Genomic DNA, 23,509 nt, shown 5'->3' on the forward strand with positions numbered 1-23,509 from the left:
CTTGCAGCCCAAGACCCCGAGTTCCACCACACTTGTGACCAGTTTAGCTTCCGGTGTCAAAATGGTGTGTGCATTAGTTTGGTGTGGAAATGTGATGGCATGGATGACTGTGGGGACTATTCTGATGAGGCAAACTGTGGTGAGTGGAAAAAGGAAAGAAAAAGGAATCCTCCTCCTCCTCCTCCTCCTCCTCCTCCTCCTCCTCCTCCTCCTCCTCCTCCTCCTCCTCCTCTCTCTCTCTCTCTCTCTCTCTCTCCTCTGATCATGGAAATGGATGAGGAGCAGCCCCCTATGGAGCTAGAACCCAAGGGTTGGGCCTGTTTGGGGCAGGGTCTCCTCATCAGTGGTGTAATGGCCCCTGGTTGCAGGAGGCTGAAGATCCAGACCGTTACTATTTCTGTCTCCAGCATCCAAGAGTCGCCCAATTAGCATGAAAGGGGAGCATTTTAAACCACTTGAGATGAAGCATTCTCACCCTTTGTGCCGGTTGGTGCCAATCAGAGTGACAGGAAGTCAGCCAGCCACTGAGGATTGGCTCCTAGGGTCACTCTGGAGAAGGTGTTTGGGCAGAGCACCTAGGAGGGTGCTAAGCATTTAGGGAACACTGAAAAACTCAAGATTCTTCCGTTTCAAGGGAATAGTGTGGAAGTTCTGTTATCTACCGTGGAACTTCAGGGTAAACACACTCTAAAAGAAGAAGCACGACAGATCACTTGCCTGTGTACTTGCACAGAAAATTGCAGATCTAGCTGGAAGGCAATACTTGGAGATCTGTATTGATTGCTGCAATGAAATCCTGCAATTCCCTACAGAGCTACAATTTCCAGAGTTTCAAGAGAGCTGGACTGTTAAAGCACTCTGGGAATTGTAGTTCTGTGAGGGGAATAAGGGCCTCCTGGCAACTGCCAATGCCCTTAACAAACTACAGCTCCCGGGATTCAATCACGCCTGCTTCAAGTGGTGTGATAACTGCTTTAAACGTTTAATGCTGATGAGGCCTCAGTTTAAGGTTTTAAGCCTTTGTTTCTTTTAGTCTGTGCTGACTCAATTGCACTTAGTAGGCAGGAGATGATGGGAACTCTTTGTCCTCCTCAGAAAACCCAACCGAAGCCCCAAACTGCTCTCGGTACTATCAGTTCCAGTGTGACAACGGGCACTGCATCCCTAACAGGTGGAAATGTGACAAAGAGAACGACTGCGGCGACTGGTCTGATGAGAAGGCCTGCGGAGGTAAGAAAGCGAGCAAAAGGAAGGAGTTGTTTGGAGGACTTGCTAGACCCGCAGTCAGGTTGTGCTAGGCTGTTCTTGATGAGATCCTGTCTTACTGGTTTAATTTTAGGTTCAGCCGTCGTCCCCGTCACCACCTTGGCCCCTGCCACGTGTTCGCCTAACCACTTCCGGTGCAATGGCGGTGCTTGCATCATGAACAGCTGGGTTTGCGACGGATACCGGGACTGCGCAGACGGCTCTGACGAGGATGCTTGCCCCACAACACGTAAGGCTCCCTTGCTAAGGGCTGCTCCTGCTTTAATTTTTATACAGCTTCTTCATCTGCCTCCCCCCCCCCTCCGCCCCACACTGGGCTTGTGGTCTACATTGCATTGAAAAGGGACAGAGGAGAAAGCTTAAGGGGTCACATGTGTGGGAATGTTGAGGATAGTAGGAGAGGAAATGTTGATTAAATATTATCCTTCCTCACTCACGCTAGTGAGCTAGAAGCAGAGCACATTCCCTTGCACATTGCAGGAAGCTAGTTGATGGATTCGTTAGAACCATTTGAGTTTAGCGATCCAGTCTGGCTTGTCCAGATTGGATTGTTCCTGGTAAACCCCCTTTAAATAGGTAAAGGGACCCCTGACCATTAGGTCCAGTCGTGACCGACTCTGGGGTTGCGGCGCTCATCTCATGTTATTGGCCGAGGGAGCCGGCGTGCAGCTTCCAGGTCATGTGGCCAGCATGACAAAGCTGCTTCTGGCGAACCAGAGCAGCACACAGAAACGCCGTTTACCTTCCCGCTGTAGTGGTACCTATTTATCTACTTGCACTTTGACGTGCTTTCAAACTGCTAGGTTGGCAGGAGCTGGGACCAAGCAACGGGAGCTCACCCTGTTGCGGGGATTCAAACCGTCAACCTTCTGATCGGCAAGCCCTAGGCTCAGTGGTTTAACCCACAGCACCGCCCGCGTCCCTATAAATCCCCTTTAGTTCCCTCTTAAAAACAATAATGACACAACAGTCTTCTTTTAAATGTAATGATAAGGTTTATTTACATCCAGTTCACAGTACGGTCCTGAAGGCAGGCTTTAGCTTGTAGTTACAGTTACAGTTGCAGAGAAAAGTGTGGGTTCATCCTCTGTGAGGGATGAGCCCATGTGCTCCTGGCTGAGAGTCAGCACACAGCAAAAGGCAAGATGGAATAAGGCGAAAAAGGAAGATGGCTGCATGACCAGCCCTTTTGTAGGGTCTGCCAGGGTCATGCCCATCTACCTGGTCACACGCAGGGGGAGGATGCTCCAGACCAGGTGTGACAGGAAGTCCTCCCGGCTGGAGCAACATTCCCCTGTGTGTCCACTCTGGGCAAACAGGAAATGTTGTATTTGACTGCTTTTGTGCTGTTACATCCCACAATACGGAGCACTGAAGGCAGGGGTTGGCGTACTCAGAAGCTTGTCCAGGGATTCCCTGAGCTGATCGGGAATGGCAGGCTGGCTCCACCATTAACATCTCCTTGCAGTATGCAACCCCAAAAATTCTGCCTGGGACCACGTCCACACCATACATTTAAAGTGCTATGGCGCCACTTTAAACAGTCATAGCTTTCCACCCAGTAATTTTGAGAGCTCTAGTTTGCTAAGGATGCTGAGAATTGTTAGGAGCTCCCCACCTCCTAGAGCTACAATTCTCAAGACTTCCCTGTGAAGAGGGACTGGTTGTTAAACCACTCCGTGGCCTGGATGTGTCCTGGGATTTGCTCTTCGTTCACATGGGTCTGTTCAGCAGCCCACATGGATTGAGTGAGCTCTTTAGAACGATTCCAGAAAGTTTCCTAGGGTTCTTGGGCAGAAGGTGTTTCCCCGAAGTAAGTAAGTTTGGAAACCTGACTTAGGGGAGCAGCAGGTGGCAACAGAGACAGAGGTTCCTCTGGAGTAGCACTCCACCCTTCTGAAGCCCATTAGCAGGGTGGACGAAGTCTTGGCTCAGCCTTTTTTTGAGGCTGCTGTAGATTGTCCTCATCCCTCACGGCAGGCAGAGGCTGCCATCTGGTGGTAAGGAAAGCGAACCAACTTTTTTTTTTGACCAGTGAAAGTCATAAAAGTGAAATGCACATAAAAGATGCACAATCTAGTTTTGCTTCTAATGTGGGTTTTTAAAAATATGCTGCTCTCTCCCCCCGCCCCTGCCCAGCAATTGGTGCAACTTCAACGTCGCCCAGTGTCACCGGACGCTGCAGTCGATTTGAGTTTGAGTGCCAGCAGATGAAGAAATGTGTCCCAAATTGGAAGCGCTGCGATGGCTTGAGAGACTGTCAGGATGGCACTGATGAGCTGAACTGCCGTAAGTGCTTATCGGGATTGTGTTGAGCAGAGCACCCCTACCAGCTTGCCCTCCCCCCTCCTAAAACTCTGGTTCAGATTGTGCAAAATGTGCCTCTTTATTTCTGTGGCTGTTTATGCACAAGGCACAAGGGCCACAGATACCTGTGGATATCCAAGCAATGGCTCACTCCTAGCGAGATGTTCAAATCTGCAAGTGAAGTGCTCTTGCTTGCTGTTGATAGGGAAGGGAACATTTACCCGATTTGTCTCCCTGTGCCTGCAACCCCCTGCCCCCAAACCTCAATTCATTGATGCCTCCATTTGCACCTGCGCTGTCATCTGCACATGTGCAGTGACCGTTTCAACTGTACACACCTCCTCTTAACTGCAGCTTACATTTTCAAATGGGACGTAAGCTGTTTTGAGGGAAAGTGCACCAAACAGAAGTATTTCTCAAGGAACTACAGGATACTTGCGGATTGTGGTTAACGTCATGCGTACTCGGCTTCAAACACCAGCGGTGGGAACGCACCGCAGGCAGAGTAAATGGTAATGTGTGCACGGCCTTATTCTTTCTGTGTTCCAGCTACTCACAGCACCTTGTCGTGCCCTAATGGGTTCAAGTGTGAAGATGGAGAGGCTTGCATCACGATGACGGAGAGATGTGACGGGTTCCTGGATTGCTCGGATAGCAGCGACGAAGGAAACTGTACCGGTAAGTCATGCTGCCCTGCTAGGACCATAAGACGCTTTGCAACACCTTTTGTGTTTCAGTGGAGTAGTGGGTCAGCAGATTGGTGCTGACGGCAGACCTTGCAGCTCTCAGGGAACTCTCCCAACTGCAGCTCTGGGAACTGGGAACTCCCAAGTGCAGCCAGCCACAGCTGCAACCCTCACTTTTGGCAGGGACTAGTTGTGCTTGGGAGTTCCTGGGTGGAACCAGTTCCAGCAGGGTTTGCATCTGGTGCCAAAGGCAAGTCATCAAATGCAAGTCCGGTTGGGACAAGGAGCAATTTGGGTGTGTACCCGAAGGCTCTTGGTTGCAAGATCTTCTTTAGATGACGTTGGGTGAAGGGCAGACGGGCATGGCTTGGATAAAGCAATTGGGACTGTTTAGTTTAGAGAAAAGGCGAGTAAAAGGCAACACAATAGAAGTTCATGCAATTATGAGTAGCGTGGAGAAAGTGGGTGGAAGGAAGTTTTTATCCCTCTCTCGTAACAATGCAATCTCCAGTGAAGCTGAACGTCGGAACATTCAGGATGGATAAAAAGGAAAGCACTTTTTCATGCGGCACATAGTTAAACTGTGGGACTCCCACAGAAGGCGATGGTGGCCACCAACCTGGATAGCTTTAAAATAGCATTAGATGAATCCATGGAGGGTATGACTCAATGGATGCTAGCCACGATGGCTGTGCTCTGCCTCCACAATTGGAGGCAGCGATGCTTCTGAATTCCCATTGCTGGGAACGACAGGAGGGGGGAGCACTCATGTGCTGGCGTCCTGCTTCCAGGTTTCCCATAGGCATCTGGGCAGCCACTGTGAGAACAGGATGCTAGACTAGATGGGCCATTGGCCTTTATACATCAGGCTCTGCTTATGTTCTGATGAACAATGCCTTGCAGGTCAGTTTCGGACCCCTTCTGGGCCTTAGGTGGACCATGGACCCTGGCAAAATCCTTGTGTGCTAAGGTGCTGTCTTGACAGATCCCCCCTCTCCTCCTTCTCCAATGCATCTGCTTTGCTGGCAGAACACTGTTCTGTCAGCACAATCCCTGACCCTCAATTCATTATGGCTTAGATAATAGTCACACTAATAGTTATCGATCACTTTCTCTCTCTGCCCCTACTACACCTCTCCACCTTGGGATTCAACCAATTTCCTCCTAAAGCACAGGGGGGGCTGAGCATCAATCAGTTTTTAGTTCTTTAATTAAATATTGATTTGGAGAGGCTGCCCAGACTTGGCTCACCCACCAAGACACCGAGATCGGCAGGCTGGCCAGAATTCTAAAGAGACACACACACATATAGCACTTTTGTGTTACCCTCATGAGTGCATACTGCCTTTGAGAGGCTTTGCAACCTCCCGTTGATGCTTGGAGAGACTTTGAGCTGACCTGTGAACATAAGGACATATGTACAGACCTGCTGAATCAGGCTGAAAGGCTCATCTAATCCAACATCGTTCTCACAGTGGCCAACCAGATGCCCAAAACCAGGACCGGAGAGTGCAACAGCTCTCTACCTGCTTGTGATTCCTAGCATAAGGTACTCATTGGCATTTACTGCCTTTTAAAGCCATCCAAATTAGTGGCTATCGCCAGTAGCTTTTGCAGAAGTGAATTCCATAGTTTAACTATGTTCTGTGTGAAGAAGAATTTCCTTTTGCCTGTCCTGACACTTCCATGATGACCCCAGCATCTGGAATGACAAAAAAGGGAGAAAAACTTGCCTCTTTATATTTTCTTTGAATCAGGTATAATTCTATATACACCTCTGTCGCATCCCCTTCCTCACATCTTTTCTAACCTGAAAAGCTCCAAACGACGTAGCATTTCCTCGTGGCAGAAGTGCTCCCACCTCCCGATCAGCTTGGTTGCCCTTTTATGAAGGGTCTTCATCTCTACAATATCACTTTTGAAGTGGGGCAACCGGCGCTGTTCCCAATGGCATATGTTGTCCCGCGCCCTGGCTGGGACGGATGGGCATTGTGGTACAAAACATCTGGAGAGTGCCAGGTTTGCAAACTTAAAAGCCACCCCCCCCATGCAGAACTTGACGGATGAATTCAGATGGGATGCAGATGAATGCAAAAGTTACGTACTTAAAATACTCAAGAGAGATGAATGCAGATGAATGCAAAAGCTACGTACTTAAAATACTCAAGAGAGATTGAGAATTCTTACACTCCCCATCTGCAAAGATGCACCCAATGTGGTTGTTGTAAAACAGGCTTACTCAACCTCGGCCCTCCAGATGTTTTTTGGCCTGCAACTCCCATGATCCATAGCTAGCAGGACCAGTGGTCAGGGATGATGGGAATTGTAGTCTCAAAACATCTGGAGGGCCGAGGTTGAGAAAGCCTGGTGTTAAAAGCTGACCCATCACTTGGTCACTGTGGGCTGTGATAGGCGTTGTGTAAACTCATTCCCTAGCCTCTGCCAAACTTGGAATTTTTACATTGTTTCCCTAGATGACACTCTTGTCTATAAAGTGCAGAACCTCCAATGGACAGCCGATTTCTCCGGCAACATCACTTTAACCTGGACCCGCCCTAAGAAGATGCCCCTTGCATCCTGCGTCTACAATATCCATTACAGGTAGCCTGGCTGGGCAGCTTTAGCATAACAGTCATAATTAAAATCAGGCTGTGTGTGCAAACACCTAATTAAATCCGAGCTTATTAGTGAGTTGTTATTATACCATGAACAAATTACAGAGGTCCGTTTGCAGCAAACAGAATCAAGGGCACTGCCCCCAAGGAGACTACAATGTAAACAGGGGGGGGGGGAAAGCAACAGAAGGAGAAGAGGGATAAAGATGATTATAAGAGTTGAATGTAGCCCAAACAAGTTGTCAAAAAGAATTGATTTTGGCTGTGGAATGATGTTAAGGAATGGATCTCTATTCAGGGCTTGGCCAAATGATGCTCTTGGCGAGATGTATTGCTTCTTCTCTGTTCAGACTTAAAATACATTTTTAAAAAACAACAACTTGTGTCCCATTTTAGGTTTTGCTGCCTGAATCAACATTTTGCATATAGCTGCCCCCAGCCATGGCTTTGGTTGGTGGGTCTCAGGGTTCTAGTAAAGGGCAATGGAGATCCTTTGGTTGTGCCTGATATAGGTGCTCCTTTTAGATAGACCAGGGATGGGGAATCTTCGGCCCTCTAGATGTTGTTGGACTTCAGCTCCCATCAGTCCCAGCCAAGCCTGATCAGGAATGATGGGAGTTGTCGTTCAACATAGTCTGGAGAGTCACAGACTCCCCATTCCTGTTTTAGACCATGCCTTGCCAACATCGTAACAGTACCAAAATGGCCATGCCCCCACAGTAGAATTTGGTGATGGATTATGTTTGTGTGAGCATGATGTCTAGCTGCTGAAATGGCTCCTGCCTGATTTAAATTTCTAAGCAGTGTTGCTAATGCTTCTTTGAAACTCCCAAATCTAGGATGGTTGGAGACAGCGTGTGGAAATCCTTAGAAACCCACAGCAACAAAACCAACAGCGTCTTGAAAGTCCTGAAGCCAGACAGCACGTACCAGGTCAAAGTGCAGGTTCAATGCCTGAGCAAAGCGTACAACACCAACGACTTCATCACCTTGCGTACCCCGGAAGGACGTAAGTCAGCTCGCTCGTTTGTGGCACACGTGGAATTAATTACAGAATGAAAGGTGCCTTTGTTAAGCCCAAAGCACCGATTTACAGAGGACGTGGCTTGCAGTGTTTCTGCACGATCCATTGCCCTTGCATTATTTTGCAATTTTCTGCATTGTGTGAGATGGGCTCATTCAGTTTGCCAGCGCGGTACACACAGTTGCACACCTGCTAACAGGGGCGTACCCTGTTGCTCACGGGGTGCCGGTGCCTGTCCTTCTTCCTGCTGAAATTAGGCTTGAAATTATGTGTGGTGATTCAGGGTGGCGTCGCTATTTCACACATAATTTCAGTGAACAAAACTTGATTAGAAAGATGCTTTCCCCTCATGCAGAGGGAGGTAGAATGAATTAGCTGCTTCAGGCAACAAGTTTTGAGGGGCAGGGAACAGACAAGAGCTCTGTGTGTCCCGTGGTCTGCCTTGTGCCCCCTAAGGTAGCCCTCAAGTGTACTGGGGGATGCTGCCTCTCCCCCCCCCCCCGGCGCACAACTATTAAAGTAAGATTTGGTTGCCAGTCTGGTCAGCATCTATAGATAGCATTGTTTATTATTTCAATTTGTGTGCTGCTTTTCCACATAAATGTGCCCAAGGAGACTCATAAGAGCATAAGAAGAGTGATGCTGGATGAGGCCAGTGCTGATTGAGTAAGCAAGTGCCTACAGGAAGCCTGCAAGATTCCCAGAAACTGGCATTATTAGGCTGCCAAGAGTGGAATCGAGATATTGTAAAATTGGAAATCCATTATAACATTACCTATCTTTCAGTAAAACCTATTACTTAACATTGGTTAGTTAACATTTATAGGCCAGATGCTGATATGACACATCTTTTCTGTGCAATGGGATATTCATGGAATGGAAGGGGTGCTATCTTGTGCAATCAGCAAAATGTCTTAGGCCGGCCCTGCCCTTGTCACTAATGATAACCACCCACCTTTCCTCCCCTCTCTCCCCCTCCCCCCAGTGCCAGACCCTCCCCGACATCTTCAGTTATTGCTGAAGAGAGAAGCTGAAGGCGTTGTGGTTTGCCAGTGGGCACCTCCAGCGAATGCCCACGGCCTGATCAGAGAATATGTTGTAAGTATTAACTGGACTGATGCGGAGAAATGTGTGTGCTCACAAAAAGTATTCCTGTCCTTTCTATATAATAAAATATCAGGGCAGTGTGCAGCACTGAGACATAAAAACATAATTAAAAACAATACATGTAAGAAAATGATAATCAGGTAATTTGGCTTGGGGCCTTATTCCTAGAGCTGAAAGGGCAGCCCTCTTTGGATTTGGTTGACCTGGCCAGTGGGAAGTTGGGGAGGACATCCCAGGCAGCTCAGACTGGAAGGTTCACTTCCACCCAGTGCATTGTCTTGAAGAAGTGGGTCTGCTGATGCTTTGCTATAGCTGCAACCCAGGACTGCTCCTCCCTCTTCTCTGCCATATTAGGTGGAATACAGCAGAGCTGGTTCCAAGGAATGGTCGTCTGTGAGAGCCGCCAGCAACTACTCGGAGATAGAGAGCCTGCAGGTCAACGTGTTATATACAGTCAGAGTGAGTACATATCTTCAAAGTTATTTGTTTATTACACCCCCCTCACATAGGCAGATGGGAAGTGGCCTTTATACCCAGTCAGGCTGTTGGGCTTCTTAGCTCTGTATTCTCCACACTAGGTCAGCAGTGAAAGTCACAAGTGCACAGGCAACAACAGACGCCTTTGCTGGTGCTGGTAGGGTCCCTTCTCCTTCCGCCACCTGTAAAAAGTAAAGGTAAAGGACCCCTGACAGTTAAGTTCAGTCGCAGACGACTCTGGGGTTGCGGCGCTCATCTCACTTTACTGGCCAAGGGAGCCGGCGTTTGTCCACAGACAGTTTTTCCGGGTCATGTGGCCAGCATGACTAAGCCGCTTCTGGCGAAACCAGAGCACATGGAAACGCCGTTTACCTTCCCGCCGCAGCGATATCTATTTATCTACTTGCACTGCCATGCTTTCGAACTGCTAGGCTGGCAGGAGCTGGGACAGAGCAATGGGAGCTCACCCCGCCGCGGGGATTCGAACCTCCGACCTTCTGATCTGCAAGCCCAAGAGGCTCAATGGTGTAGACCACAGGCCAGGCTTGGCCTGTGGAGCTTATATTTTCAAAACAGTGTCCACCTGTCAATCGACTGGTGTCATTTCAGTGGGCAGGTGGCATCAGCTGATGGGTGGGGCATAATTCTGTGTTGGCGCTGCACTGTTCTGACCATTGGCACATCTAGTTCTGGGGTGTAGAACTTGCAACCCTCCAGATGGTGTTGGAGCACACATTTCATCCACCTTCGTGGTGAATTGGCCAGGGACGATGCGAGTTGTAGTCCAGCAACATCTGGAGGGTCACAGGTACCCATTACCCCTTGGTCTAGATCCGTGGCTAGCGGTGGGAACCAGACAGGTATTTCTCAGCCCTGTCTGGGGATTCCACAGTGTAAACAATGGGATGTTCTGCATGTCAAGTGGGCGCTCTAGCGGTGAGCTATAGCCCCTCCTTAGACCTGCTGCCTTCCTTCAGCTTGGTCAACATGTTGCTGAAGGGGGTAGGTGGGCATCATGGTATCCCTTTGCACCACCAGCCTGCAGCTGATTGGTGCCCGCCCAAAATATGTCTTGAGTGCCTGACAGCTGCATAACAAAGATCTGCGTGCCCCACTCTTTGAAAAGCAGCCCCCGATGCAGCTCAGTAGACCCCATTTGAAATTCTCCATTTGAAGCTTCCCTGTTCCTTTTTGCTCCTCTGAGTCCTGCGTGAAACCAGGCATTGCCAGAGGGATGGAGAGCAGGTTGGAGGAGGCGATGATGCTGAGTGAGGGTTGGAGAAGTGGCCTTGCTGTAGCAGCCGTCAGGACTCCTGGCTACTGCTGGCACCTGGAGGCTTCTTGCTTCCCAGAACCTCATTTTCAGGCTCCCAAGTCTGCCCACCCAGTGCTGCCCTGCAGAGGAACAGAAGCAAGGCACTCACACACTATTTCCCTATCAGCTGTCGCCTGTAAACCTGCTTTGTTTTCATTAAAAAGTCGAACAGCATGCCTTCTTGCATATTAACTAGCCTTCTCATTTGAAAAAGGTTGCTGCGGTAACTAGCCGTGGAGTGGGAAACTGGAGTGATTCCAAATCCATACGAACCGTAAAAGGCAAAGGTAAACTATTAACTAATTAATTTATTTTACCTCTTGATTTGTTTTGCTGCACCAGGAAGCAGGCCAGAGAGAGCAAAAAAACCCAAAACCTAAATCTATACATGAGTCTGAGCCGTCTCACATTTTGTTATTTTAATATTAATATATTCACTGGCAGCCTTGGGACGTTCATTATGTTCCTCTCACTCTCTTCCCTAGGCTGTTCAGTGTGCCAATTACAAAACCATCTATAGTAGCTAATGACTTGCACGTATTGTAAATAATAATCACTTGCTACATTAAACAGCTATGCCTTTCCCCAAACTTAACCATTCCCTACTAACAACACTTTTTTTTTACCCTCCAGCTGTTAATGGACTACAATACCATCATCCTCAGCCACCGTGGTAAATGATCAGGATGATGGATATTGTAGTCCAGCGACATCTGGAGGGGTGTCAGGTTGGTGAAATCTGGGCTAAATGATCAGGAATGGGACTGAGAATGGGCCTTTTCCTCTCACCAGCTCATCCCCTCTTGCATATAAATTATGCCCCCCTACACACACACACACACACTAGCGGGTGGCGCTGTGGTCTAAACCACAGAGCCCAGGGCTTGCCGATCAGAAGGTCGGCGGTTCGAATCCCCGTGACGGGGTGAGCTCCCGTTGCTCGGTCCCAGCTCCTGCCCACCTAGCAGTTCAAAAGCACATCAAGTGCAAGTAGATAAATAGGTACCGCTCCGGCGGGAAGGTAAACTGTTTCCATGTGCTGTTCTGGTTCGCCAGAAGTGGCTTAGTCATGCTGGCCACATGACCCGGAAGCTGTCTGTGGACAAACACCGGCTCCCTCGGCCAGTAAAGCGAGATGAGTGCCGCAACCGCAGAGCTGTTCGCGACTGGACCTAATGGTCAGGGGTCCCTTTACCTTTTACACTCACACTCTCTCACACACACACACTTAAGCATACTTGGGATGCCTGTAGCAGCATCCATCCTCACCCTAGAGCAGGGATGGGGAACTTGTTGCTGGACTGCAGCATCCATAATCTCTGGTCATTGTTACAGGTAGGTAGCCGTGTTGGTCTTCCGTAGTCGAAACAAAAAATAATAAAAAATTCCTTCCAGTAGCACCTATTATTTTTTGTTTCGACTCTGGTTGTTGGCCATTCTGCCTGGGACTGATGGGATTGGGAGTCCCCATAGCATTAGGGGTGCAGGTACTTGGTTTCAACTGTTAGTTTAAGAGGATTGACTGTAATTAATTCAGCACAGTCAAATAATACTCCTAATCATGGTTGGCATTGACTTTGCATGCAAGAGGGAGTGGGAATGTGAGATTTTGCAGTCCATGTTTTGGGGACTGCAACGTATACATCAGCCCCTATTTTTTAAAAAAGGAGTGGGTTCTTCTTCTTCTTCTTCTTCTTCTTCTTCTTCTTCTTCTTCTTCTTCTTCTTCTTCTTCTTCTTCTTCTTCTTCTTCTTCTTCTTCTTCTTCTTCTTCTTCTTCTTCTTCTTTGGCTGTTAGACCTACTTGTGGGTCACATTCACTGTGATGGATTGGCAGAGTAAGCCAAAAACACAAAAAGAGAATTTTTCCATTGAAATTTTGCAAATTTCAGTTTAGTGGCTGATGCCAGTTTCTTCTGTTTCCTCTCTGCCTCAGTTATTCCACCACCTACGATCCATATTGATAGCTACACTGAAAACTCCATAAGCTTCACCCTCAAAATGGAAGCTAACATTCAGGTAATAAAAAATTTGTGGCTGAAAAGCCCAGCTCAAATGCACCACACAAAAGAACATTTTTTTAAACTGACCTATAAATGCTGTGCTTTGGAAAGGTTTTCCAAGGCGGTGCAATGATGGATTGGGAGCAGGTGTTGGGAGGGAGGTAAATAAACCATAATCATGATGCAATTAGGGGCTTGCAATTCCTAGGCAAACAGAAGTTTTAATTACGCTAACTCTGAATCTTAAACATAATAAAAATTCCTGGTATTGGTATCCATTTCGTCTGAGAGAGCCTTTTTGGGAGGTGCAAAGATAATAGAGTATATTTTTGCCTTGCACTTAATCAGACTTAATTTAGTTAACAATGATCCGTTATGTTTCTGTTGCACCAAGTTCCTTAGAGAGCTGCCTTTCAAAACCAAAGATGGGGAGGAGAATCAGAGCAGATTACAGCATAATTATCCTCATTCCTCAACGACTGGCCAAGTTGACATATGTAGGAGTGGTCAGTCATTTAGAAGGAGCTTTTGGTCCTTCAAACTCACCATTTAAAACACATGCACTTGCTTACAGTGGTGCCTCGCAAGACAAATTTAATTCGTTCCGTGAGTCAATTCGTTTTGCGAAAAATTCGTCTTGCAAATCGCGGTTTCCCATAGGAATGCATTGAATTATTTTTTTTGCCCATAGGAACACATTAATTAAATTTCAATGCATTCCTATGGGAAACTGCGATTCGCAAGACGAATTTTTCGCAAAACGAATTTGTCTTGCGAGTCACCATCAGATCGCAAGACACAGTCGTCTTGCGAAAAATTCGTCTTGCAGGGCATTCGTCTTGCGAGGTACCACTGTACTTATTTGTCCCATGCATTCTCTGCTGCCGCCTGACAGGTGAATGGTTACGTTGTGAAAATCTTCTGGACTTTCGACACCCACAGACAAGAAAAAATATCCTTGCTCATTGATGGGGGGAAGTCGGCACAAACTGGTAAGCCTCACCAGAATATTCATCTGGCAACATCTAATGGAGGATTACCACTGATCAGCAGGGCCGGTCCTATCATTGGACAGGGGTGAGGCGTCAGCCTGGGGCAGTGGGTGATGCTTGCGGGCAGGAAGGTGTTTGAGAACAATGCTTGCTCTGTGTGTCACATGGCTTGCTGCACAATACCTGAGCTAGCTGATGACCCCAGGCACATTGGATGAACGGGGGGGGGGGGGATTCATTTCCTAGTCTAGTGAACTTCTTGTGCAGGGAATGTACAAGGAGGTGGAGGCACTGCCTTGTACTTCACCCTAGGCAACAGTGTTTTGGGCTGGCCCTCTGGATTCTCCCCAGGCGTCTCACCCGGGAACAGCAGAAATGCTAAGTGTTCAGAAAGCTGGTGAGCAACACCACCCTACCTGAACCAACCACTACTGGGCCCACATGATCACTAAATCGGGTGAATTTTCACAGGGCCAAATGCAAAATCTTCAGAATGCTTCCCCTCTTTAAAACAGAGAAGCAAGCAAACAGGCAAAACCCTTTACAACCTAGAAATGGGGCTGCCCAAGTGGGAGATGCTTTTGGCCCGGCACTAGACAAGCCTCATGCTTCTTATTTGGGGAGGGTGCTCCACATCCCTGCTTAGCCCAATTATTTTCTCCACCCTCCATAGTGAGCAACTTGACCGCTCAGACACAGTACGAGATTTCTGCATGGGCCAAGACGGAGCTGGGTGACAGCCCTCTGTCTTTTGCCCACGTGGTGACCAGCGGCACAAGACCGTCCCCTCCCAGTCTGAAAGCCAAAGCTGTGAATCAGACAGCGGTGGAGTGCAACTGGACTGGCCCCAAGAATGTGGTAAGGCTTCCTTTCTTTTTCTTCTTGTGGAAAGAGCCCCCAGGCAGAGCAGAAGAGCCTGTCCTCTTTCTAAATGTCTGCCTGCCATTCACATGCAATTTTTGCGGATGGTCCCAGATAGCAGAATCCTGTGTTCAGGATGCCACATAGGCCAGCTGTTAAAGGCAACCGTTTTTCATCAAAAAAAGGGCAAGCTTGTTGTTTTCCTCTTTCCAGGGTGTATATTCCATCCAAAGCCAGTGTGGTAGGCCATTTATTTGTTGCTTATTACAAAAAAAATGTATCAAAGCAACTAACAATTATGAATGCGTACAAAGCACAAAATTTAAAATGAAGTATAAAAAAGAAATTTAACTAAAAGTGTTCATCTTGCAATAACATAAAAAGGAGAAATCCCACCTTACTAAAGTTGAACATCAATACAGGCTTGTGGATAATCATACCCTACAACCCCAATTAAGACCTAATCAGGAACATCTTTGTCTGGTGCCTGAAAGTTGGTAGAAGTGGCACCAGGTGTCTTTTTCTGGGGAGTGTTCCACAGTTTGGGAGCCACCACTGAAAAGGCCCGTTCTCATGTTGCCACCTTCCACTCCTCCTTCGGAGGAGGGCCTCAAATGATGAACAAAGGATTTCCAGGTTTGTGGTACTTAAGTTAGTGAGTTGCTCAGCGCATCCATTGAGATCCATTGAGATTTGAACCCAAGTCTCCCATACACCACTTACTCCAAGTTGTAGAGATTGGCTGTGAGAGATGAGGCTTTCAGTAAATATCTGTTTAGTGTTAAATCCACTTGCTCGGATGTGCATTTGGTCCAGAGTTAATAGCCGGCAACTAGACAGAAAAGCCTTTATACTCTTGAAGATTCAGTCGTACCTTGGTAGTCGGACGCCTTAGTTGTCGAACAAATTGGCTCCCAAACGCCGCAAACCCAGAAGTGAGTGTTCTGGTTTGCGAACATTTTTTGGAAGCCGAATATCTGATACAGCTTCCTTGGCTTCCGGTGGGCTGCAGGAAGCTCCTGCAGCCAGTTGGAAGCCGCGCCTTGGTTTCTGAACCGTTTCAGCAGTGGAACTGACTCCCAGAACAGATTAAATTCGAGAACCAAGGTACGACTGTAATTCATTCCTTTTTAAATTTCAGGCATCAGTTCAGTTTGCCACAAAGTCCACTGCAACTGTGGATGACAACATTATTTTATTTTTTAATGGGTTGGAAAATTCAGTGGATTTGTTTGCAAGACTTTCGGGCGGGGAAAGAGTTTCAATGTGTTTTTCTTGCTTGCATCTCCCCACCCCCACCCCCTTCCCCACCCTTGACAGGTATATGGCATATTTTATGCTACATCTTTCCTGGAGCTCTACAGGAATCCTACCAATGCCACCACCACACTGCACAACATTACAGTCATTGTCAACAGAGATGAGCAGTACTTATTTCTGGTAAGGAGTGCATCATTAATCTTCTCCCCCTCCCTGCTCCTGCCAACCAATGCAACGTGGGCTATTGTTGATAAATTCAATATCAAAAGAGAGCATCTGATTAGGGAAGGGCTATAGATCAGGGGCAGAGCTTCCCACTCTGATCCCTGACATCTCCAGATAGGAAGATCCCCTGCCTGAAATCCTGGCATGCTGTTTTGCCAGGCAGTGTGGACAACACTGAGCAAGACTCCGTATAAGGGCAAGTTCCTGTGCTCCTATTCTACTACTTTGAGGAAGCTGCCAGAACCGCAAGGTGGATTATAAATGCCACAAAGAACAATATGATATTCTCAGGGTTGCGCCGTATTCTGTTAAGGGCTAGCAGCCTTGTGCCCATTTAAGGTGTTCTAGTGTAAGCTCATAGGGGCAGATCACCTGTATATTTTTGCTTGGGCAACTCTTAACATGTGCCATGTACACTGCATGGGCAAGCACACCTTTGGTATTTTGGGAAGAGGCTCTTCTGAATAGGTTCCTTCTTTTTGTGAGATAATAGTCCCTAAACGAGAACAGCAGGGTCTTCTTTGTTGGGACACCGACACACATGTTGTGGAATTTCCTCCCCGTTGTCATCACTTTTTCAGTGTCGGATAAAAACCTTCCTACGCGAGAATGCTTTTCAAGCAGCTGGATTTCAAGGCTGAACTGAATTTCTTCCAGCAAACGTTTTGCTTTTTTTTGGGGGGGGGGTTGCTGTTTCACCTCTGCATGCAGACTCGATTGTCTACGGCGCCCTTTGTAGTCTGAAAGATGTTTGTTCTCCCTACTCAGTGCTGCCATCACATAGAAGCCTTAGCCAGCTTGGTGCCCTCCAGCTGCTGAACTCCTAACTCGTATCAGTCCCAGCGGCATGGCTGATGGCCAGGGATGATGAGGGTTGTAGTCCAGCAACACCAGGAGGGCGCCAGGTTGGCTACCCTTGCCAAAAAGCCATTCAGATTCGGTTCCAATCTTGTTTTCAGAGATACGTTCGTTTCTGACACATTCCTCGTGAGTGTATCTTAACAGGAAGACCTCGGATTTGGTTAAGACAGGCAGCCAGTGCAAGATGCTTAAGTGCAGGAGTTACATGCTGCTCTGTGAGCAGCTGGACTGCTGTGTTCTGCACTAGTTCCCATGCTCAACATCACCATTTTGCTGAAATGGCCTTGAAGCAAAATACAGAGATGTGCATTTAAAGCAGTTCCCATAATCCCTGACCACTGGTCCAACTAGCTAGAGATGATGGGAGTCGTGGTCCAGAAACAGCTGGAGACCCAAGTTTTGGGAAGCACTGATTTGAAATAAACTTCCCGGAGTCAGGTCGCCTTTATTAAATCAAGTGGCAGCGGTTGCTCTGTTGAGTTGTGGGTTATAAAAGGAGGCGGGGGACATGCTAGAAAGCTGTATAACCGACTAACAACTGCTGACCTCCTTAAGGTACGTGTGATATCCCCATACCAAGGGCCGCCTTCCGATTACATCGTTGTGAAGATGATTCCTGACAGTCGCCTCCCCCCTCGGCACCTTCACTCTGTGCACCTGGCAAAAACCTTTGCGGTTATCAAGTGGGAGTCTCCTTATGATTCTCCCGACCAAGATATGGTGAGATTGTTGTTGCTGCTGCTGTTATTTTATTATTATATTGGGAAAGGATCAAAATCGAACACAAGCTAAATGAATGCCACCCAGTTCCACCAAACGTTTTCTAAGAGATGGGCTTTGGAGAGTGCTGGGTGGGGAGATCGCATTCTAGGCTAGTTATACAGTTCTCCTTAAGCAAAGGCCAAATACTGTTGATGCTTCAGCTGGCCTTTAGCATTTCAGGCACGAGAGAAGTGGGGTGTTGTGGGAGAAGGAGCAACTCACCATTCTGCTCCCTTCAGTTGTATGCTGTAGCCGTGAAAGATTTAATCAAGAAAACAGACCGGATCTACAAGGTGAAAACCCGCAACAGCACTGTGGAGTATACCATCAAGAAGCTGGAACCTGGTGGCAAGTACCATATCATCGTCCAGCTGGGAAACATGAGCAAAGAGGCCAGTTTGAAACTTAGCACAGGTAAGGAATGTCCGAGAAAGAGTAGTGGAATAAGAGGACCATGCTGAGTTTGTACTTCCTTTTTTCCCTCCCCAGCCAAAACCTGCATTCCTGTTGTCACAAACCTAGGTGTGTCTTACTCCTGTGCACTTGTAATTGTGTGCTTTTTTTATCTTTCTGCATCTATAAAAATTAACATTGCTTTGGTATTCTTTTTTTACTTCCAATCTTTCTAACACATCGACAATATTTCTAATATTATCTTTCATGTGTCTTGCAGGTAAAAAACCTGCCTGATTGTGATGTATTTGGTCATTTAATAACCATTTCAATCTTGAAGCCAAAATACTTGCAAAAATTTTGTAATCCACATTTAGAAGGGAGATTGGACGATAGTTCTTCTTCTGTGTTCTATCCATGTCTGGCTTTGGGATCAGAGTTACATATGCTTCTCGCCAGGTCTCGGGTGCTTTGTCCCCTCCAAGAATCTTGTTGCAGACATCTTTATCTTTCAGTAAAGAAGAATGCAAAGCAAGACCTGGGTGCTTAAGCCCCATTGAACTCAATAGGGTTTGGTTCTAAGTAGACACGCATTGGAATCCAGTGCATATTGCATTCTCTATCTATAGGCATTTCAAAGAACTGAGCAAGACTGGTGGACAGATTGCTATGGTACTTACCTAAATGTTTCCCTTCTCCCTTTGCAGTTTCCCTGGCTGCACCGGATGCTTTAAAGATCATAGCAGAAAACGACCACATCTTGTTGTTTTGGAAGAGTTTAGCTTTAAAAGAAAGTCATTTTAGTGAAAGCCGGGTAAGTTACTGTTGGAAGTTTGGGAGCAGCTCAGCGTGCTGAGAGAGGTTTCCATGGGCTGAGACAGATAAAAGCATCTCCAGCTTTCCAGACTGTCCCAGCACCTTTTTCTCTATGGTGACTTCTCTCTATCTCTTTGATGTTTAGACTGATAAGTCTTAGGTTGCATCCTGCTTACAGCTCCCTGCTCTTCCTCCCACACTTTCTCTAGGCCTGGAGGCGAGAGGTCATCTTGGATGTGTCAGTGATATCTTCTGAGAACAAAGGGGCAAGCATGGTTTCTTTGCTTCTCCAACTTAGCACTGCAAAGCTCTTTCATATTGAGAATGTGCTTCCTTTATTAAACAGAAGCTTTCTTATTTTACGCCATGTCTCAGTTTGAATACCTTTCAACTGAGGGTGTGCTCCAAGCAAGGATTCACTCAACTAAGCTAACTTCCACTGCTGCATATTAACTCTACATGCTAGCAGTTATAACCACACTCGGAGTGCCATGCTTTTTAAAACCACTCATTTTTTCTCTATTTGATTGACACCCTGCCCTTCTGCAAGTCCCCAGGGCAGCTTAGGGAAAGCAAAAAAAAAAAAAAAACCACCACAAAATGATAAAAGTAAAGACATTCACCGTGTGAAAGCAGTATAGCGGCAAGCGGCAAAATTGAGAGGCAGCATTTTTAAAAAATGGACAGAAGATTGCAAAACCTGCGAGAAAATAAAAAAGGCATTTTCCCCACGCCAAGTCCAGAACGTTCTAAGGCTCTAGCAAGGGAGTCTATTTCTCCTCCCTGTGTCCAGGATCAGGTCAAGGGCCCATCTAGTCCAGCAATTCTGTTCTTGCAGTGGCCAACCTGTGGGAACCTGTTTGTGGGAAACCTGCAAGTAGGACCCGAGCACAAGAGCCCTCTCCCCTCCTGTGACTTCCAGCAACTGGTATTCAGAAGCATTGCTGCCTCCAGCTATGGAGCCAGATCATAGCCACCCTGACTAGTAGCCACTGATAGCTGTATCCTCCATGAGAATTTGTCCAAAGCCATTCAAGGAAACTGGAAGCTATTGGCTCCAAGGCGATGGATGAGCTTCCTTGCCCCTCTGTTCCCTTTTTGACTGCTGCAACACAGCAGCTCTGAATGTTTTTCCTGAATAAAATACACCAGCAAGCTGTAGCCTGTACAGCAAACTGTAGACAGTCCTTCAATTAGAGCAGTTAGTGTTGGAGATTCATTCCCCGTGTGTAGTCATGGGTTTGTTGTCTATCACATGACTGTATATGTGTTTACATTCCACAGAATGGGAAGTGACGTAGACAGGATGTTTGTCTTACTGTGTGTTCCTGAAGTGGGACTATTGTCCTTTGTTCTTTCTCTTTGCTGTCTGATGCTAGAGAGAGAGGGAGCCATGTTGCAGTGCTGCATGTGCTGTTAATAATAATAATAATAAATTCATTATTTATACACCGCCCATCTAGCTGGGTTTCCCCAGCCACTCTGGGTGGCTTCCAACCGAATATTAAAAACAGTACAGCATCAAACATTAAAAACTTCAGTTGTCTTCTAAAAGTAAAATAGTTGCTTATTGCCTTGACATCTGCTGCGTTCCACAGGGCGGGTGCCACTAATGAGAAGGCCCTCTGTCTGGTTCCCTGTAACCTCACTTCTCGCAATGAGGGAACCGACAGAAGGCCCTCGGTGCTGGATCTCAGTGTCCGGGCTGAATCATGGGGGTGGAGATGCTCCTTCAGGTATACAGGACCGAGGCTGTTTAGGGGTTTAAAGGTTTAAAGGTTTATATGTAAATAAAGTAGATTAGCCAAAATGCTGTGCTACTGAGTTCTGTTACGCAACTGCGCAAACCTCTGTGGCTCCTGTAAGTGTGCTGATGTCTCCAAGGCATCAGTCGCTGTGATGTTCGGGTTGGAGAAAGCTTGTGAAGCTCCCGAACAATCTACCAGGAGGGAGAGAACATGCCAGCCAGGCATGTGTCTCTGCCAAGGTTCTACTCGTGTGTAGAACATCCTGACAGTTAGCTGGCGGTAGAGTAGCCCAGGTTGTGACTGCATTGCTGGTTACCCTGTTCTGCGCATCTTCCCCAGGAGGGGAAGGCAGAAGGGAACTCAGTGTTGTGCAGGCAGAGCAGCAGAACCACCCCAGCCGCACCCATGCCAGATTCTCCGCTGCCGTGCCCCTCTCCCCTCCCAGTAACCGGCAGCAACCTTCAGCATCGGGAAGACAGAGTGGACTCATTCCTTTCAGTGGACCTGCTCTGGGTAAAACTGATTTGGACACAACCCGATATTTCAATCCAGAACCAAATTACGCTGCTTTTTGTGTGTTTTGTGCTTAATTTCAGGGGTATGAAATACACATGTTTGACAGCGTGACAAATAGCACGGCGTACCTGGGCAATACCACGGAGAACGTCTTCAAAGTCTCCAACCTGAAGATGGGGCATAATTACTCCTTCACGGTGCAAGCAAGATGTCTTTACAGCGGGCAGGTGTGTGGGGAGCCTGCAACACTACTTTACAACGAAGTGGGAAGCGGTAAGGAAAAGCTCTCCCCCTCTGATTCACTTCTGCTTCCGTGTGTTTTCTTTTCAACACTCACCGTGTTAACGTTTGGATGCTTGGAACGTTGCGGCTATCAGTGCGTTGCCCTTCAGCTAGATCTATAATTTTCTGTGCACGTTTATGGGCAAATGATCTCAAGTACTTCAGTGTCTTCTTTTGGAGCGACTTAAGTTGTGTTTTCTGTGAGCTTCCAATGTACGTAACAGGGCTTGCACCCTATTCTCTTGAAACTGAAGCACCTTGAATTCTCAGGTTCCTTAATTGCTTAGTTTTACAGCATACAGAACAATTCCTCCTTGGTGGTCTTCCCATATCCCTTCTCAAGAGGGACCCTAGGAGCCGTTCCTCAGTGACTGATTCACCTCCTTTCATGTTAATTGAGTGGTTCTAGGATGCTGGGGAGAGAGGGACCCTGCTGCCAAAATAGGAACAGGTCCGTAACCCTGAACCACCACATCACTGCTTCCAGCCAAATGATTATCAGGCTGGAAGGTCACCTGCCCTTCGACTGGCCCTGCCCAGGGTTTTAGCCTTCCAACTTTTCATAATCATAGCAGCATGTGGAACTTTATAGCAGCACAGGATGACTTTATTGCAGCTGTTCTGATGACTTTGTTGCGGTTCCTGCTGTTGTTTGCTTTATTTATATGCTATTGTGTTTGATATTATGATGTTTCCAATGTTTGGGTGTGTGTTTTTATAATGCTACTACTACAAAGTGTTGTGAGCTCAACATTTGTTGGAAAAGCGGAATACAAATATTAAATCAAGCAGCTTCTGCATCATTCTGTGAAAATACGAAGTCTCGATTCACATTTTGGTGTAAACAGATGAAATGCAGGTTGCAAACAATAGCTTTCATTCCAGCCAAGTACTTAAAACTCCATTGATGCATTTCACAAAGCCTTACAAATCAGTTCCCCAGGCTTTTCAGATCTGATATTTTCTTAATCTCACTGGAAATCTGTGTCCTAATACTGTTGTTAGAATTCTGTTAGAATTCTGTTTACTAATACTGTATTATAGCAGTTTATCTTTGTGAGATGCCCAGGGAACAGATGTGTGATGTTCGTATTTGTGTTGGGCAGCCGACACAATGAATTGTATTCTTTGTTTCTCCTTCTGCAGGCAGGGATCCTGCTGCAACCACCATGAGCAAGCCTACAGACGTGGCTGCCATTGTGGTGCCGATATTATTCCTCTTGCTAGTGACAGTGGGCATAGGGTTCGTTGCCTTGTACATGAGGCACAGAAGACTTCAGAATAGCTTCACGGCCTTCGCAAACAGCCACTACAGCTCCCGACTGGGTTCAGCAATATTCTCATCAGGCGATGATTTAGGTGGGTGAGGCCCTTTTCCTAAGCCTTGGACGGGAGGTCTTAAATGGGTGGAATCTCAAGAGGGCAACAATTGCATTAAGCTACAGAGGTTGAGGGTGCTTTGGTAATTAGCCTTTGTGTATATTTCCAGTGCAGCATTTACAGTTTGAGGGGGGCCCTCAAGGACCACCTCTCCCCATATGAACCAACCCAGACCCAGCAATCATCATCTGAGGCCCTCCTTCATGTGCTTCCTCCACAAAAAGTCTGGAGGGTGGCAGCACAAAATCGGGCCTTACCTGCAGTGGCTTCCTGCTTCTGCCATGCTCTCCCCAGTGAGGCTTGCCTGACGCCTTCATTATATATCTTTAGGTGCCATGGAAAGCAAAAACATTCCATTTCACCCCAGGCCTTAAACAGTCTAGGGTCCTTTTAAACTGTTGGGGGGTATTATTTTTGTTACTACAGTATTTTTGTGTTCTTATATTGTAAGCTGCTCTGCGATCCTCAGATGAAGGGCAGTATAGAAATTTGATAAATATTAATAATGATTAATAAACAATATTGTTTGTAAGTTGCTATGGATTGCCTTGGGCAAGATAAAGCAACTAACAAATTGCACTTGAGCTCTCATGCCGGCGGTCAGAGAACGTTGG

At 47.0% G+C, this 23,509-nt stretch overlaps 1 protein-coding gene across 3 annotated transcripts in view; it reads left to right on the forward strand.

Annotated features, from left to right (window-relative positions):
• SORL1 (sortilin related receptor 1) overlaps positions 1 to 23,509 on the forward strand; it is a 112,720-nt gene that overhangs the window by 85,873 nt on the left and 3,338 nt on the right. For all 3 annotated transcript variants that reach the window (XM_088657809.1, XM_088657808.1, XM_035139112.3), the window contains exons 29-47: positions 8 to 139; positions 1,096 to 1,230; positions 1,340 to 1,495; positions 3,406 to 3,555; positions 4,123 to 4,251; positions 6,734 to 6,860; positions 7,714 to 7,883; positions 8,884 to 8,996; positions 9,360 to 9,464; positions 11,012 to 11,084; positions 12,733 to 12,815; positions 13,695 to 13,791; positions 14,465 to 14,649; positions 15,973 to 16,092; positions 17,554 to 17,718; positions 18,000 to 18,174; positions 18,861 to 18,967; positions 21,314 to 21,506; positions 22,662 to 22,874. In XM_088657809.1, the coding sequence (XP_088513935.1) occupies positions 8 to 139; positions 1,096 to 1,230; positions 1,340 to 1,495; positions 3,406 to 3,555; positions 4,123 to 4,251; positions 6,734 to 6,860; positions 7,714 to 7,883; positions 8,884 to 8,996; positions 9,360 to 9,464; positions 11,012 to 11,084; positions 12,733 to 12,815; positions 13,695 to 13,791; positions 14,465 to 14,649; positions 15,973 to 16,092; positions 17,554 to 17,718; positions 18,000 to 18,174; positions 18,861 to 18,967; positions 21,314 to 21,506; positions 22,662 to 22,874 (2,628 nt within the window). The remainder of the gene's footprint in view (positions 1 to 7; positions 140 to 1,095; positions 1,231 to 1,339; positions 1,496 to 3,405; positions 3,556 to 4,122; positions 4,252 to 6,733; positions 6,861 to 7,713; positions 7,884 to 8,883; positions 8,997 to 9,359; positions 9,465 to 11,011; positions 11,085 to 12,732; positions 12,816 to 13,694; positions 13,792 to 14,464; positions 14,650 to 15,972; positions 16,093 to 17,553; positions 17,719 to 17,999; positions 18,175 to 18,860; positions 18,968 to 21,313; positions 21,507 to 22,661; positions 22,875 to 23,509) is intronic.

The sequence above is a fragment of the Zootoca vivipara genome, chromosome 14 (genome assembly GCF_965207765.1).
Source record: "Zootoca vivipara chromosome 14, rZooViv2.hap1.1, whole genome shotgun sequence".
In the NCBI taxonomy this organism is placed as follows: Eukaryota; Metazoa; Chordata; class Lepidosauria; order Squamata; family Lacertidae; genus Zootoca; species Zootoca vivipara.